The sequence below is a fragment of the Poecilia reticulata genome, chromosome 9 (assembly GCF_904066995.2).
Source record: "Poecilia reticulata chromosome 9, P_reticulata-male-v2, whole genome shotgun sequence".
Lineage (NCBI taxonomy): Eukaryota > Metazoa > Chordata > Actinopteri > Cyprinodontiformes > Poeciliidae > Poecilia > Poecilia reticulata.
In genome coordinates, this window is record NC_088838.1 from 23,599,897 (window position 1) to 23,617,685 (window position 17,789).

General features: G+C 39.0%; 3 protein-coding genes across 4 annotated transcripts; 1 reads left to right on the forward strand and 2 right to left on the reverse strand.

Moving 5' to 3' along the window:
• Positions 1 to 727: 727 nt before the first annotated feature.
• Positions 728 to 10,114, forward strand: smyd1b (SET and MYND domain containing 1b). 2 transcript variants are annotated; one of them, XM_008418301.3, is made up of 10 exons: positions 728 to 996; positions 1,565 to 1,741; positions 2,999 to 3,212; positions 3,871 to 4,001; positions 5,235 to 5,273; positions 7,239 to 7,434; positions 8,117 to 8,209; positions 8,290 to 8,453; positions 9,301 to 9,469; positions 9,810 to 10,114. In XM_008418301.3, the coding sequence occupies exons 1-10, from the start codon at positions 875 to 877 to the stop codon at positions 9,972 to 9,974; spliced, it is 1,470 nt and encodes a 489-aa protein (XP_008416523.1). In that variant the 5' UTR covers positions 728 to 874; the 3' UTR covers positions 9,975 to 10,114. The 2 variants fall into 2 exon arrangements, with proteins under 2 accessions (XP_008416523.1, XP_008416524.1); XM_008418302.3 differs by lacking the exon at positions 5,235 to 5,273 and having other exon boundaries at positions 730 to 996.
• Positions 10,115 to 11,090: 976 nt separating this feature from the next.
• Positions 11,091 to 11,837, reverse strand: LOC103470119 (fatty acid-binding protein, liver-type). Its single transcript, XM_008418300.2, has 4 exons — positions 11,691 to 11,837; positions 11,441 to 11,613; positions 11,251 to 11,343; positions 11,091 to 11,180 (listed from the first exon to the last, which is right to left on the reverse strand). Exons 1-4 carry the CDS (start codon positions 11,755 to 11,757, stop codon positions 11,130 to 11,132), a joined length of 384 nt encoding a protein of 127 aa, XP_008416522.1. The 5' UTR covers positions 11,758 to 11,837; the 3' UTR covers positions 11,091 to 11,129.
• A 1,244-nt stretch (positions 11,838 to 13,081) lies between these two features.
• LOC103470118 (isotocin-neurophysin IT 1-like) lies at positions 13,082 to 16,464 on the reverse strand. Its single transcript, XM_008418296.3, has 4 exons — positions 16,215 to 16,464; positions 16,018 to 16,139; positions 15,015 to 15,219; positions 13,082 to 13,428 (listed from the first exon to the last, which is right to left on the reverse strand). The coding sequence occupies exons 2-4, from the start codon at positions 16,135 to 16,137 to the stop codon at positions 13,286 to 13,288; spliced, it is 468 nt and encodes a 155-aa protein (XP_008416518.1). The 5' UTR covers positions 16,138 to 16,139; positions 16,215 to 16,464; the 3' UTR covers positions 13,082 to 13,285.
• Between the last annotated feature and the right edge of the window lie 1,325 nt (positions 16,465 to 17,789).

Here is a 17,789-nt window from a genome sequence, read left to right on the forward strand (position 1 = left end):
TTTATTTTATTTGTCAACAGCGTCAGGGGCGGGCTTCACAAATTACCTTAGTCTAGAAACACAGATGCAAAACATTTACTTTGCATTAAACATAAAAGCAATATTCGCTGGATTTGTCCCTAGTTAAATAAACAAATAAACTTAAAATATATTTTTGCGGAATCTGACTTCCTTTCTGTTTGACCTTTAAAGGTACGTTACTGCTACTTTAACTGTTTTGTACAAATCCAGTTGTGCTGGAGGCTCCTCTGTTTTCCACAACATACAACAGGAAAAGTGAATATTCTCTCATGTGTCGTTATGTTTTGTTGCGACCAGACAGAGGGAGCATGTTGGAGAAAGCACCAGAACAGAGTGGAGGCTAAGAGATGGAGCGGCTCCGTTTCTATGAAACGTCTGGCAGCTGTTCAGCGACACCTCCAAGGCCTGATGGACAGGTCCAACTGAGAGACAAAAATAACCCTCAGGGAGAAGACAGCTACCAGGTCCTGAGAAGGGGGGGGTGTGGGAAAATGTCCCAGGTGATGGGACACAACATTTAAAATGTGAACGCAAATGAATCAGTCCTGTAAGTACGATGGTTAGTGTTAGCGGTGATCGCTTCACACAGTAATGACTGTCTCATGAAAATGTCTGTAAACCTTAAGAATTTTGATTTTGGGGCATCTAATGAGACAACCCCCTCTCTGAGCCTCTTGGTACAGTTCAAGTGGGCTAAGGCTATTTTAGTCCCTGGAAGGAGGAATGTCCAGTTGTCACAGAAGATACATCGTGTTGGTTTGTGAGTTCTCCAACTATCTTTCTAGTGTGATAGCCTTCGTTCAGCTCAAGCCACCATTCATTCCCCAAAATCTGGGAAAGAGGAGCACCGAGAATGGAGAACGTGGCCATATTCGACTCTCCTGGGAAAGGAAGGGGCTTGAAGGCCGCCAAGGAGTTTTGGACTGGTGATGTAATTTTCTCTGAGGCCAGTCTCTCAGCTGTTGTGTTTGACAGGTATGATGTGGAGTGAAATCAGAGGTAATGTATTTTAATGCAACTGTGCGGATATTCAAGCAGTGGAGCTGTATGAGTATCTATGAGTATCTAAATTTTCTCAACGTAAAACACTTTTAAAATTTTGAAAGCCCTACAAGTTTATTTGTAATTCTAAGTTTGAGATGCGTTTTTACAAATTACTACTTATTATCAGTCATAACTTTAATAAATGCGATTTGAACAATTTGCAAGTGTACAATTAGTGTTTTATAATGTGTTTGATCTTCTCAATATCAATGTCATTCAGTTCCCAGAAGGATTATAATCCTTTTACAACAGATAAACATGAAGGAGAAAATTATCTCAACTCAAAGTCCTCTTATTAGCGTTGCATGGAAGCAATTAAGTTATCTGATGTTATCTGAGTGTTTTGCAATATGCCCTGAAATATAGAAAAAGTAAACTAATTACACTTTGCTGATTTACTTAAAAGTAGACTTAAGTAAGCAAATTCAGCAAAACAGCAAACGTGGACACCAGCAATTAAAAACTTTTTGTGGCATTTTTATTACTTTTGTCTCTGCAGCCACGCAGAGCGCATTTGCCACAGCTGTTTCCGCAGACAAGAAAAGCTCCAGAGGTGTGGGCAATGCAAATTTGCCCATTACTGCGACCGAACCTGCCAACGTGCTGGCTGGGCCGAACACAAACAAGAGTGCAGTGCCATCAAGGCGTACGGAAAAGTACCAAATGAGAACATCCGGTGAGTGGAAGCCAGAGGAGAACTACGCTGACCTTTTCTGTTTGGGAATACATCAAACAACAAAACTTTTGAAATACATAAAAAAGAAGTTTTGTATTACAGGTGCAAAGTCACTCTTCAGCTACAGAAATCTTATGCGCTTTAAAGTTGGATTATTATCATTCTATGACCAAAATGTAATATGAGAGCGCATAGTCCAAGCTCAGAGAAAGGATTGGTGAACTCTTCAGGGATGTGATCTCAAGAACTGCAACACATAGCTTCTGTTTGAAAGTATTAGGTAGCAGCATAGCTTTGTGCATAAAACTTAATGACTCTTGGCTTAATGAAGGCCAAAAAAACAATTATAAAGTAACTAGTGATTTGTTCTGTGCTATTAATTTAACATAAAACATAAGCATACCCGACATCTATAAAGTGGAAGAAGTCTGGATATTAAAAATGTCACCATAGTCAAAAACATTTAAAAAAATTTTTAGCTTTAACAAGTCTTTTCAAGCTAAACTTCTCTGAAAAAAAAAATCAAAACAAACATTTCTAGCTCTTTTTTTTACTTAATGATCAGTTTAAGTTCTGAAAGAAAGGCCATCATGGTGATAAAAAACACTCTCCCTAAGATCTACCCTAAGGCAGAAATATCAATATGAGCTGAGATTTGTGGGTCAATTCTGAAAAACGTCATCGTGAGAGAAGGCCTGAAGCTCAGCAGTACCACTTACGCAACGAACCATCTGCAATCTAACAGTGTTATTGCTAAATATGGAAAATAAAAACGTGGCCTAAAACTGAACCTTGGTGGACTCATTTCAAAATCACTAGAAAACTGGACTTGGTTCCATCTACAAAACACTTTGTTCTCCATCTGTCATCTTCAACCCAGCCTAAAAGCCCATCACTCAGACCGATGTCTGTGCACATGACCACCAGACTCAAATACCTTGCACAGATTAACAAGCAGAGCAGCACAAGTCTGTTTTCTGTCCAAGGCATTGCCAATGCCATTTGTACCAAAGTAACTGATGTTACGGTACTGAGACCCTCCCAGACGCCTGGCTAATTTCCTTTTAAGGTGCTGTTGTTTCATTTGAGTGTTCATGTCAGACTAATCTTGATTCATATGTCTTTGTCACTTTAGAAGAAGATAAAATATGTTCTCACACACGCACACACCCACGCACGCACACACACGAGCACACACGCACACACACACAGTGCTTCACTGTCCAATTTCCAACTGGTGTTCCTTCGTGTACACAGACTGGTGAGCCGCATCATGTGGCGCATCGATAAGGAAGGAAGCTTGGTGTCTGACTTGCAGCTGACCACCCTGGACGAGCTGGAGGACCACCTAAACGACATGCAGGAGGACGATTTAAAGGAGCTCAAAGTGGACATACACAACTTCCTGGACTACTGGCCCCGAACCAGCAAGCAGCACACAATCGACGACATCTCACACATATTTGGAGTGGTGCGTTCCAAAGTATGACGTGTTTGTGGTGTAAGCCTCCAGAGCAGAAGCTGCTTTTTTTTTCCAGTGATCAAGCAAACTCTGGTATGAGCCAATTCCCTCCAAGATAAGGCCGTGTGCAGGAGCTTACAGAGCAAAATTAATGAGTTTGGTCTTAGTCAACAAGTTATGGCACCTGATATTTGTTTTATAGCAGACACTCAGGTTTAAACATTCATCTGTTGTGCAGAAAGAACGACATGTACAGTGTACCAATGGCTCAAAAACACAGACGTTGGTAGTGATAAGGAAGCTGGGACAATTTGGCTTTAATTTCTGGTTTCAGTGGAAGAGTCCAGGGTTCTCACCTCTTTTAATAAGGCAAGCAATATTATTCACTCCACCTTCACTGCAGTAGTTTGTGTTAAGGCAACACATCTTTCATGTGAAAAGAGAAAATGGTCCGTATTTTCCACAAACTCTTGACCAGTTTATCTTCTGAAGTCAACAAAGGTGTTCAATTTAGAAACCTAAGCTGAGGTTATGTTGTCTTTCAGATCGGGCAGCAATGCCAAACAGAAACACGTTGATATGTGTGAAGCTTCTTAGCCAAATATGTTTATTCAACTTTGTCTATATTCTTGATTTAAACTGAAATATTTCCTGTCTAACGTTTCAGATCAACTGTAACGGCTTCACTGTGAGCGACCAGAGGGGTCTTCAGGCGGTAGGAGTTGGTCTTTTTCCTAATTTGTGCTTGGTTAACCATGACTGTTGGCCAAACTGCACTGTGATCCTCAACCACGGCAGGTAAGAAAAAAACAAATAAATAAAAATAAAACTCCCCCTGACAATGTTTGCTATTGCTACCTTCAGATTTCTTTTTTTTTTTCTTGTCACACTTATATGTTTCAGGATATTAAATACGAGACAGAGATAACCTGAATAAATACAAAATGGAGTTTCAAAGGAGGATTTAAAAATAATGTTAAAACCCCACTGGTCTCATAAATGTTAAAAGGTCTGTGAACCTAAAAACTGGTCTGGTTTCAAGTGGTTGTGTTAACAGACATTCATTTTTCACCATCACTGATGAGGAATTTTGGATACTTAAAAAAATATATATAGAAATTCAACCAGATTGGAGGGTTTTCCTGCAAGAATGCCCTGTTTAAGATTAAACCAAAGCGTCTCAATCAGATTTAGGTCTGGACTTTGACTGGAACAGTGAAGAGCACCTGCTTCTTGTTTCCTGAACCATTCAGAGATGGACTTGATGGTATGCTTCAGATAATCTTCAGGGTTAAGAAGTCAAGTTCTGTAGGTTCTGAAAAACTAAAATAGCCATCAGATCACCACCATGTTTGAGAAATCAGAAGGTTTTTTTTTTTCTGAAATGTTGTAATGCGACCCACACCTTCTAGAGGTTTATCTTAGAAATGTCTCTATAATTCTTTTCACAGAGGCCAATGAATCAGTAATAAGATTCACAGATTGTTAGATCAGGGCATACTGTAAATTAATTGCTTTTTTATTTCTTTTAGCCTGCTTTACATTGTCAGAAACGTTTTATTAAAGGATAGCCAATGAAACTGAATCAAAACCTACGATATATTGCTGTTAATTCATGATTTAAAGAGCTGCTTGGAGGACAGGGAAATTACATCTTCACACAGGACCATTCTGATTTGGATATTTATTTTCATATAGCTAATTGAGTCTAAAAGATCAGAAAGTTCATGCAGCTTTTTTGGTTAATACCAATGAAATTATCATTTGAAAGCTACTTTTTGTATCTATTCAGGATATCTTTAATGATCTGAAACATTTCATCATGACAATAAACAGAAACAGAAGTAACTTTTTCAAAGCGCTGTAGTTGCACATGACTCAAACTTAATGGAAAATGGAAAAATAAAACCCAGGGTTAAAGGTTTGTGTGTGTGCACTTTTTTGTTTGTGCTGTATGAGGTTTGTTTATGTGTGGTTTATGTATTCGTCAAGTGTTATTCGCTGTAAAACTGCTTCCTGCTTGTCTTTCAGTCAGTCGGCTGTGAATACCATATTTCATTCTCAGCGGAGGTGCGTTACCTCACCTTAAATCTTTTTGATAGCTACAGGAATACTTAACGCTAATAAATATTTGCACATAACCCCAATCGATCCTTTGTAGAAAACAAACGTCTTAGCTGGTTCTGTGGTGTGCACTTTATTCATTGTGAATCCATCTTCTTATAGAAACATCAACATGTACGCGCTAACTCTCACTCACCCATCTGAGTGTGACAAGAAGCTGTTCTGTGCCCACTTCTCTTCTTCATCCTCATGTTTATCTAACTGCTTGTGAGATCAACACACAGTTTTACATGTGCTAGATTTTTCATTTCATATTTGATTTTTGTCAAATGAAAACACAGAAGGGTGTTTTGCTTGTATCAATGGCTCACCTCTAACACTACCTGCCTAATACCATTTTCATGTGAATACAGTTTTGTTTAAAGGTGCTGTCTGAAATAATTAGGCTCAGTTTTTGCTAACCAGATAGCTAGGTCAGGTTAGCATGGTGGTGCTTCTCCTTGATGTCATTTTACCTAAGAGTTGCTTAGAGTAATACAATATAAATTAAAAGATATGAATTGAATGTAAAAACGGCTCTAGTGCTCTCTTGTTAGGACAATGAGGATTATAAACGGAGGCTTTTGCAGTTGTTGGCAGAACTGGACTCATCCTGTGCATACAAGGGCAAAGTACATCCAACGTTTATAGTTTTTCTTTTTCAAACTCAACTTTTACAGGTATATGAGAACGAGCAAGGACATTTTGCAACAATCCTTTTGTCAACCAGTTCCTGAACTTAATTTTCTGTGACCTGACCAGGGCCATAATCTGACTAGTATCAAATGTGGTATCAAAAGTCAAATACATAAAAAAATAAAATGTTCAGAAGTTAAATAAAATGATTTGAGAATAGACTGGTTATGTGCAATAACAATTCATCAAAATCTAAAATTTTTAGAATAATGGTGCTTTTTTAGGTGTTTAGACCAGTGGTTTTCAACCCTGTTCTCGAGGACCCGCTGTCCTTCATGTTTCAGGTGATTCTCCTGCACCTGCAATCCTGAATAAAATGAATGCATTTTCCTCTTTAGCGTGCAATTAAGAGCAGCAAAAGCTTGGCATACACCCATCTATTTAAGTCAGGTGCGTGGAGGCAGGGAAACACCTAAAAAAGGGTCTTCAAATCCAGGCCTCGAGGTTTGGTGACCTGCAGCTTTTAGACATGTCTCTGCTTCAACACACCTGAGTCAAATAATCCAGTCATTAGCAGAACCTTGAGCATCTAGACTGCATACAGAAAAGGTGATTAAGCCATTTTATTCAGGTGTGTTGGAGAAGGAACAGATCTAAATGTTGCAGGCAACCAGCTGCTATACTCTGAATTTGCACATTTAGGTTAAAAGTAGTAAAGCTAAATATTTTCTGTACAATAGTTGACAGAAAATCACTACCACTGCCTCCTCTTAACAGAAGCGCAAATTAAGTAAATGAAGAAGTGATAAGATAGGGTCAGGAATAGACGGGGGAACTCCCTGCCCATTTAAGATTTGATTTTATGACAGTAGACTTCAAACAATCCACAGTTTGAATTTAATTTCAGTCACTAAAACAACATTAAGAAGCATTAAAGTTGCCAGATTTTACTTTCTTTCTGTGAACCATTAATGAGATTAGCATTATTTATTTTACAAAATATGATGGCAAATATAATAAAATCTGATTAGGGGGTAAAAAGGAGAGGCTTTACTTTGCACCTTTAAATATTCTGTTCATTTACACAAGCAGATCATTAAGTGTTCCAAGAAATAAATTGTGTGATCACTTTTATCATGCTGTCTGGTCTGTAAAGTTGACAGACTTGACTGAAACCCACATCATAGTGTATGTAGACTCTCACCCTCATACACTCCATCATTGAAAATGACATGAAATCCCTTTGCATGCATTTTCAGATGCAAACATGCCTTAATTTTTGTTTCCACTCTTCAGGATTGAGTTGCGCTCTTTGGGCAAGATTGCAGAAGGAGAGGAGCTGACAGTCGCGTATGTGGACTACTTGAATGTGTCAGAAGAGAGACAGAGGCTCCTGAAAACACAGTACTTCTTTGACTGCACATGTGAACACTGCACCAACAAAACCCACGATGACATCAAAAAGGGGGGACGGGAAGTGGAAGGAGTCAAGGTTTGTGTGTGTGTGTGTGTGGGGGGGGGGGGCGGGTAGAGAGGGTTTATTCCACGGTGGCAAACAGACCAAATGCTAGCGCCTCATTTAGCACTGACAGGGGTGATAAGGCAGGCGGGAAATATGAGAAGCAGGACTACACTGACTATTTTAAGAGAAGATAATTCACAAGTAGATTTGCCATTTACACACTCTCCCAAATTTTAACTAGACTTCTGCAATGACTTCATGACTGTACTTATACTTCAGTGGCATATAGCAGTAAAGCAAAGTCAGCTACTAGTAGAAAATAAATAGAGCAGCCTGACATTATCTTAAGCTGCTCAATTCACTACTAGGTCATACTACATTCTGCTGGTTGAGAGAGGTCATTATTATTTATAGAGTCTTTTATCTATGAGGATAAAACGTTTTCTAAGTCTGTTTATCTTAAGAAACCGAACACAATGTGACATTATCGATGTCTTGGACAGACGTCTTGCAGTTGGACAAAGGTCTTTTACAGATAACCAGTAATCAGGCTTTAACTTTTATGGACTCAGTCATGGCCTATGTGTTCTCTCTGAACAAAATAACCCATTCTCTACTATTTTTTGCTTAGGTGTTGCCTTTTTAGACCTCTTTACTGCTGTTTCTCTATTTGTGTCGGTTAGTTATAAGATTATTTTTTCCAAACTTTCAGCCGTCAGATGAACAGGTGAAGGAGGCGACAGATTATTGCTTTGATATGATGGAAAAGATGGACAAGGCTCGATTAAACGGTGACTACCACGAGGTATATCAAACAAAAACAGGTTAAACAGATCTTATGCTTGTTATTTAAACTAATCTTTGTCTTTTTTTTTTTTCTTCTAGGTGGTGAAAATATGCAGGCAGTGCATTGAGAAGACAGAGCCCATCTTGGCTGAAACTCACATCTACCAGCTGAGGATGTGGAGCACAATGAGTGAGGTGCAAGCTTACCTTCAGTATTTTGAGGAAGCAGCAGATTTCGCTCGCAAGATGGTAGAGGGATACACGTGAGTGCAAACAGGAGTTTTAACTTCGTATGACTTCGTATGGTTTTAAAATCTGCTATCAGGTTTCTCTGATGGCAGGTTTGTTTTGCAAACAGCACAACTTTCATCAAGTCTTCGTTCCTTGTAAGAATGAGGCTTATTATAGAAGGTATAACTCACAACAGCTGACTAGAAAAGGTCAGAATCACCACGGTAACCAAAAACTCGCCGTGCACAGAGTCAGCCCCAAGCAGCCGAGGACTTTAACCTAAAATTTTAAACTACAGCCCACACACAGCCTTCAAAATAAAAGTTTTGTTTTTCACAGATTAGATAATTAAAGAGAAAGTTTCAGTTTTTTTTAAGGGAAAATAATCAGTGGTAGTTCTGTGTGGCTTTTAAATGTAAAGCTAACAGATTCATTTAAAGGTGAAAGTCTTGCTGTTTTATAGATTAGTGGTGAGAACACAGGCAGATACCAGATATTCAAGGGCTTTAAATCCAAAAGTTGACATATGTTGTGTTTAAACGTAAGTAAAAATTGTAATATGGTTTTAAAGTGTCCGATGGACCAAGTATCAGTCACTACCAAAATTTCTTCAGCATTTTTTGTAGTTTAATATTCTCTGTGAGTTTGTTGGGGTTTTGTAGTTTTTATTTTACTCTCAGTTTACTTTTCATGGCTTTTGCTGTTTTTACTTTTGTGATTTTCTACCTATTTGTTTTTGTCACATTTTGGTGTGTTGCTCTCTGCTAAAACGTTGCATTCTGCATTTTGCACCTCATTTCCACTGCAAAATTCTTGTTCAACTGCGAATTTCCCGGGTGAAAATCTCTGTGCTGAGCCCTACATTTTCCATCTTGGCAGAAAGCTGTACCACCCAAACAACGCTGCCCTCGGTATGGCTGCCATGCGTGCTGGAGTGACTCACTGGCAGGCCGGACTCATCGAGGTCGGACACGGGATGATCTGCAAGGCCTACGCCATCCTCATGGTCACCCACGGCCCAACACACCCCATTACCAAAGACCTGGAGGTACAGGGCTTTATAACAATATTTACCAAAAAGAAAGCATATCAGCTTTCAATGATGAGCTTAATATTAAATATAGTGCATCAGGTGCCACACAGCTAAAGATTTGTTGAAAAATATAATCCAAATGTTTACTCCATCATAATCAGAAAATGTATAAGTAGCTGGTTGCAAATGTCTGGTAAAAATGAATAGTGCTTTGTTTCTACTGCCCACTAGTGGCATGGATCCAGCTGGAAAGTGTTGGTCTTCCAGTTGATCCAATTCTTTATTCATAAATCAGTGTGACATTACTGGTGCAGATATACCAGTGGTTATCCTCTGATAACTGATTCCTCCACAGGCGATGCGCATGCAGACAGAGATGGAGCTGAGGATGTTCAAGCAGAACGAGTATGTTTACCACAGCATGAGAGAAGCGGCCCTGAAAAACAAACCCATGACCATGCTGCACGAACCCAAGTCTGTTGAGGAGGGGATCAAGAATCTCTTCCACCGGAGGAAGTAGCTCAAACATGGGACTTTACAGTGGAGAGAGCAATCATTGTTTACCATTAACGGCTTCCTGGGTGTTCGATGCATTTCAGTCACATGACCAATTTCTGCATTGCTCACATTTTGTAGTTTTCAATAAATGTCTTGAACCAGTGACTTGTAAATCATTAATTTTTCCCTCAGGTCTTAAACTCAGTTTTACAGGATAGAAATTGCTTCAACCCACAAAGATTGTTCTAATCGCTTTACAAGAGAAAGTTGTTCACACCACTGGCAGATTAGTGTGGTGCCCATTTGATTTTTTGTAAATCATAAGCCATCAATTTTTAGTTCAACAGTTAAGCTGATTTTGAATCCTCCCATTGAGGTCAAGACACTGGGAACAAGGTGGAGTCAGTGATGGATTAACCGCTTTTAATTTGTTGGATCGGATTAAATTCAACTTGGAAAATATGAACATCTTTTTCCAGGAAGTCATGTGTGCTCACAAACAACCCTCTTGCCACCCATGACCTTTTCAAAACCTAAAAAAAAAAAAAAAAAAAAAAACTAAAAAGACCGTGACAAGTGTGATCTCGGTACTCCTTTGAAAAATGACACGTCAAGTTTCCCCAGCAACAGAAAACATTTGCTTTACAGCAAGCACGTCTGACCAACTTTAAAGGGATTTCCACATTACCTGAAAGTGACCTCAAATCCAGATCTGCCACACAGGTGCAAGTATTTCCATAAACCAAACCCACCACGTCATCCATATTAAGCAACACATGGCTTCCTTTAAAACTTAGTTTAGTTGGACTTTTAGGGAGTCAAAGTATCAAACACTGGAGTTAACTGAACAGTTCCCTCCCTTTGTTCTTAAGAGCCAGTCTAGCACAATGGAGTTCAAGATTTCACTACATGGTCTGCACAAGCCCATTAAATTTAAGGTCTTTTTTATGCAAGCAAGACAGATTTAGGCAAGAGTTTGATGCTGTGGTGTCCAAGAGTCAGTGAAAATTTGCTCATGTGTCCTTTAGCTAAGCCCAAGACAGACTGAAGTCTTGTATATTAGGATCCATCACTTCCTGAAGGAACTTACTATAAAACTTCACGCAAGGAATTTAAGTTCAATAAAGAGACAGATAAATGCTGCTGCTTTCATGTTTATTATACAAAGTGTAAACATCTACATGCGTTTGCTTATCCTCTTGTAAACAATGCCGCCAACAGTCAATGTCTGAAAAGAAGAGACTAGGTTAATAAGTTTGTCCAAGAGGCAACCAGAGCTCATAGTTTGAAGAACTTACATTTACAATAGTATTGGCATCAGTCAGTTCTGTGACCGACTCGATTCCTTTAAGAGAAACCTTCAGCTTGTTGCCGTCACGAAGCACCACTCCCTTCAAGGTAGAAGTTAGATTTAATACTAAAGTAACATTTAACCTAGTCAGGTTGGACCAGACCCCATTTAAAGTCAAACAGGTGAGTTTAACTTACCATGACCTTGTCTCCAGTTAAGGTTTGCAGCTCTGTCTCTTTTCCAATGGTGAAGGAGTTGGTAATGACATTTGAGCCAGTAGTGACCTTCACTTTGAAGTCGTCACCAGTCTCTTCAATTTCAGAGATGCTCTTAAGATCTTTACCTTTCTGGATGAGTTCATCAGGAATACCTAAAATATATCGGATTAAATCCATGCCTATTGTTCACACACAGTTTGACCACAAGTCTGTTAATGCATCAACTCACCAACGGCTTTCATAAATGCCTCAAAGTTCTCATGAGACTCCAGCAGGTATTTCCCAGCAAAAGACATGATGGCAGACAGTGAAGGTAGAGAAAAATGAGGATCCTGCTTCTTTTATACTCTCAGACTGCAGTAGATCAATGATTAACCGCAGGTGATTCCAATTAGGCGGAGTCAGACCACCTCATGCAAGGTCACATCGACCACAGCAGATAAAACTCTTGGTGGAGATAAACAGCTTAGCAACTTAACTAAGGTTTGGTGAAACTTAAACATTAGGAAACAGGGACGGTGAGATAAAGCAAAAGAGAGAACCACAAACAAATGTTGACATAATTTTTTGTGCATGACCAACATGGGAATGACCTTTGACTTGACTGTTGAGACACAAAATCCAACAATGTAGATGACCTGAAGGCAGCTATCAAAGCAATCTGAACTTCCGCTACAGATTGGAAGTGCCAAGAGGCTGACCGCTTCTATGCCACGGTGCATTGATGCAGCAATTCATGCAAGAGGAATCCATCCAGCCATCCATCCATCCATCCATTTTCTTGCACCCTTGTCCCTCAGTTGAGTCGGGAGGGTTGCAAGAGGAATCCCAGCCAGGTACTGAGTTCATTTATAGCTCTGTTCAAGGACAGTTTATTTTTTCAGTACGTTGACATCTTTCAATTCAGTTTGGGTTTTTTTTTTTTAATTATGCTTAAGATTACATTTTTCCAAGAAACTGAGTTTTGAGTTTTCATCAGCATTAGCCATGATCATTAAAAATGATTTAAAAACCTTAACATATATCAATCTTTGGGAAGTTGAGCTAATAATTTTTCTCAAATTTTAAATCAAGTAGTAAAGTAAATAATCTTTGAAGTTAAATTCAACTTAAATGAGATGCACATATGGTAATAAATTTCCGTATTTTTTTTCTTCTGGTAAAAACCCATCAAGGTGCACAAATCCACAGTGTGAACTATGATCCATATTTGATTTCAAAGGTACTTTGGTCAGATGAAGTCACTTTTCACGATAAGATTTTTGATGATGAGAGTTTTCACAAAGCAGACTTACATAACCGTTTGTTTTGCTCAGTGTAACATCGCTCATCTGCAGCCTGTCTTTCAAAATGTTTTCCTCCGACTGAAACGCATTTCTTTGTCATTACCTCTTGAACTGAACACAGTTGAGACTTTAAGCTGAGAAAAAAATGGCTCTGAAGTGTCCAGATAATCACCCTAAAGGTTGCAACATTGATATTTGCACACAACCTCATGTGAGGGTCTGAAAGATAAGGGCAGCTCTGATGATAGTGGGATATGTGCGAACACTAAACATGATAAGGCAAATGCTGACTCTTTCTTCACCTTGTGCAGAGAAGAAAAAAAACAGAGGCATGTTATACTTTCTCCAAACTTTATTTCAGCATGCAGAACTCTGGATGACCTCTCTGTATTCATCCCTGTTTTCATACTCAAAAATATATCGACAAAGGCACTCTACTGAAGCGCAAAAGGTGGTGACAGACATGGAAACACAGCTATACAGCAGGAACTACAAGTCCCATTGTCCTTGCAGAGAGACCTTCGGGTAGCGGAGGTGCTCATTGGTGGGTTCGGTGAGAAGTGTGGCGGGCCAGATGCAGGAGCCTGAGGATGATGTCGGTGGGGTCACCGCCTTCCAACTGGCTGCTTTGGTCGTCTCCGTCGTCCTCAGGGAGGCACGACTGATCTGCAGTGCAGCTTTCTGTTGGGGTAAAAAAAGAAAGACGGAGGAGTTAATGCTGCGGTATTTCACTGCGACTGCATTTTCCTGTAATTTCCCCACCACTTAGAGCTACAAGAAGATCAGAATGATCTAAAGAGAAATGATCAACATGTTTGTTCCTGCTTATATTGTTCTGCAAGTGTCTTCTGCTTTTATTCCAAGTTGCCTATTAACTGGTTAAATGCCCCTTTTGCAAGTTTATTTATTTTAACAGTGTTGTTTTCCTGTAAATGTGACCCTGTGACTTAATGGTACTTGCCTGTTTACATTAAGATAACAAATTTAAAGCAATGGTTGGTTTCTAAAGAGGATTTCAACATAAATTCAGCCTTTAAAGAAAAGGTTGCAAAATTAGCATTTAGACTGAAACGTATAAAGCTGCTACTGATGCATCGACACCAGTAATGAGCCATATTTAGATTAATTATACATCCTTCTGTCAGAACTAAAAAAAAAATCTTTCAGATGAGAAGTGAAACACTCAAGAAGAAAGGAAGTATGTTCGTCTTCTGTTTGCGCCCATAGATCTTTATGGTACTTTTACTGGATTACATCTAAAAGTTCTCTGTGTTCATCTAAAGACTGTCGTGTAAACTGTTATTTAGGTATTTATATAAAGTTCTACAATGACTATTTAGAATCTGTTTCACTTTGTTTTCACTTCACACTTTAGTTTCTTTAAAATATGCACTTTTCTCACATTTGTATTTACACTGTGTGAGGATTTAAAAGCTTTGGCAGATAATTACAATAATTTGAGAAGCCCTCTCTATTGTCAGCAAATCAAATAAAAATGTCGATGTTGTAATAAAATTGTATGAAGGTTTAAAAATGGGCCTTGTTTCATCCAGGGTTGTTTCAAAGGTAATTTTTGTTTCTTCCATACACACTGCCACCTACTGGCCAACATGGGCCTGTCCTTTACCATTGTTGTCCTTATCCAGCGTGAAACGTTTGTTGACTAAACCAGAACTAAAATACTGAAGTGATTTTTAATTATCTTGGATTAAATTAGTTTTTAATCATCTGTAAATGAAGTTGACATGGCGCATCACTGGGTCTTAACCAATACCGATCCATTTAGTTTGCGACTTTTAGGTTTTTGTAGCCAAAGCAACAGTTTAGTATTAGTACACTTGTAAAAGTAAAGTATATGACATGAAGACCCAACAGTAAAGGAGGGAATCAAAACTCCAAGTTAAATGAGTAACGGTGCTTCATGATATCTCAAAAAATAAAGTATGATGTACAACAAATGGAGCTGAAGATTATGAAGTAATGAAAGACGAACAGGAGACAAGTTGTAAAAAATTACACTGAAAATATAAGACAATGGTAAAAAGCATATTTTCATATTTTATATAGTTATCTTAACATATTGTGTAATTTCTTTGTCCAGACATTTTTTGATTGCCTGTGTTGCCATAATGGACTGGCACACTTCCTTCACCTGCTACTTGAAAAGCAAGAACGTACTTTTTTTTTTTTCATGCCTAAAGGAAATGCACCAGTCCATTATGACAACTTTTTGTCTTGAATCAGTGTCTGTTTCCAGATTCTCTGACCTGCATCGCAGCAAAGTCCTGCAGCGGCGCAGCGTCCTCCCTCTGAGCCACAGGCTCTCCCACCGGCCTGACAGGGGGTGAGCAGGTAGTTCTCCTCCACGCAGTGTGCCGACTCAGGGGAGCCCAAGAGGCAGCCGATGCCCTCCCCACAGCAGATGCTGGGGCCGTAGCAGCGGCCCCGGTCTCCAGGGCCACAAGACATGCACTATGGAGGGAAAGAAAAAGAATCTGAAGTATTTTTTTGCCTAGTTTCTAGTGCAAATATCTTGGTGCACTTAAAAGAAGACAAAATGAACTTTTATGTGCGATACAGGAGCTTTAAGTCAGTAATTAATTAATATTGATGAAAACATATTAGTTCCACTGGCAGATTGAGTCACTTATAACTTGAGAAAAACGTCTTGCTACTGAAATAATCTGATAGTGGAATTAATACTTTTTCATCAATGTTAAGGAATTGTTTATATAATGATAGAAGCTCATATTCCTAGCTGAACAGTTAGCTGTATGTTAGTGCACTTGAAATAAGAAACTAGACCAAATGCAACAGTTTTTGCAAACTAGTTAACTTGTTTTGCCAGTTAACTAGTTTGGTATGATTTTGTGTTTTTGCAGTGTTTATATTTTATCATGCTCATTCAATTTGATGCGGTTTGTTTCTATAGTGCCAATTTGTAACAAATGCCATCTTACGGCACATTACCAAACAAAGTCCAATGTGTATACAGAAATAAATCAAGTCAATCTAATAAATATATATACATTTTACTGCATATATTTCCATCCTAGATTTTCAATTCTATTCTTGAAATTTATCTTGAATCCAACACGTTCTCACATTTCTGAAGAGAAAGAAAATGCAAGGAGTTCTGTTCTGAAAGTTGTCATAGCTATCTATATTTTTTGTCATTCAGCTTTGATAGGTGACAAATTTCAATTTGACAAGGCAAAAGCATTTTACTTTGAGTTTGTGGCTTAAAAATTAAAATTGGGAGCAACAAACCTTTCGGAGAGGAGCATCCATGATTGACCTCTTTCCACCGATGGGGCAGTTGGAGATGTAACACGCCGAACAAACGGACAGGAGGAAAAGCAGGCCCACGGACACGGCAGCTCCAGACATTTCTGCGGAGAATAAAGGCTGTTAAATACAGGAAATGGACTCGGCTACACAGATATTCTGAGATCAAACCCGTTCACCTGTTTCTTCACGTTCTGCTTTACAAGCGCTCAGAGGTGATTGCTGTGGTCTCCGTCTTTGCGTCTGCCGTTCACAGGTCTTATATATTCCTCAAGGCAACTTTTGAAAGTGACCCAGAAAGCCGAAAGCCACTTAAAAATCTCTAATGAATGTTCTGTGGATGCAGAGATGAATCGTCACAGTGGGAGGACAGGGTCAAAGGGCCAGGTCGTCGTGCTTGCGTCTCTTTTGCCGAAGTTCATTACTGAAGGTCTTGTGGAGCGTGACCGTGCATGTTGGAGATGAGAAAGACCATCAGAGAGGTCAAGATGAGCATGCAGGGTTGAAATTATTCAAATTATTAAAGATCACATGGACTGTAGAACGTTGATCTACAATTATTAGAAGACGGTTTGAGTTTTGGGTTTATTCTTAAGATTTTTGACATATTTTGGAGGGCTGTCAAGAAAGAGTGACTGTCAAGAAAGGTGATCAGAGGAGGTCTGTGGTCAAAACTGAACGCTAAGCGGCTGCGTTTGGCTGGGCGGCCATGTTCTCCTTGAAGCAATGCAACACTGATGATGACAAATCATCCAACTACTAAAAATGTCCTCCATTCTTCTTTAAGTCCTTAATTCTTCAGAGGAATTGAGGCACACATTGTTCAGGATCTGAGGTTAATTGCTTTTATGAGCTAATTAACACACTTAATGACCAGCCACAACCCGCAGAAGGCAGCTACATCTCAACAATGATATGAGCTCAATTAGTGCACCTCTCCGCAGAAGCCACCTCGTTTCAACTAACTTTTGTTCCAGGTGTAAGTTTGTTAGCAGAAACGAACATGTGGAACAACTTACAGTTTCACTTGCCTCCTACTGGCTGTGAGTTGTTTGTTGTTTTCTCTTATCCTTTTTGCTAAAGGCTGGACAAGGTAAAGGAACAACTTTCCCTCCATCTATGCTGATGGAAATGTGCATACATGCAAACATTTACAAAAGGCCTTTGAAATTCATGTTTGTTGAGTAAAGCTTCCATCTTTAATATTACTTTGTTTTGTTTTTTTACAGATTACAGTAAAAAAACAACTTTGCATTTCTGTTTGGGTTACTTTACTCCCTGTAAATAAAATACAGTGAAAACAACAAACTTTATAAATCACATAATTGGTAAATATGGTTCATATGAGTGTGATTAATCTCCCATTACCTTCACAGAAGAGAAGCAGGAAGAACAGCCGTATACATTTTGTTTGAAGTTCACTAGAAGCCATGTGCAGGACGCCCATTAGACCAAAATGTATTTGTTAAACGTTACATGCATGTGTGGAACCTTGAGCATACCATTCCCCTGGTGAAACACGGTGGTGGCAGCAGCATGCTGTGACCATGCTTTCTTTCAGCTGTCACAGGGAAGCTAGACAGAGTTGGTGGGGATCTGAATGAATATAAACACTGGAATGTTAAAGGCTGCAAAACATCAGGATTTAAAGACCTTTAGTTTAATCTGTGTTTCTGCTGTTGATCGTTTCTTCATTATTTACTTAGATCTGGTCTTAGTTCATTCATCTATGTGAGTTAACTTCGGTGCATTAG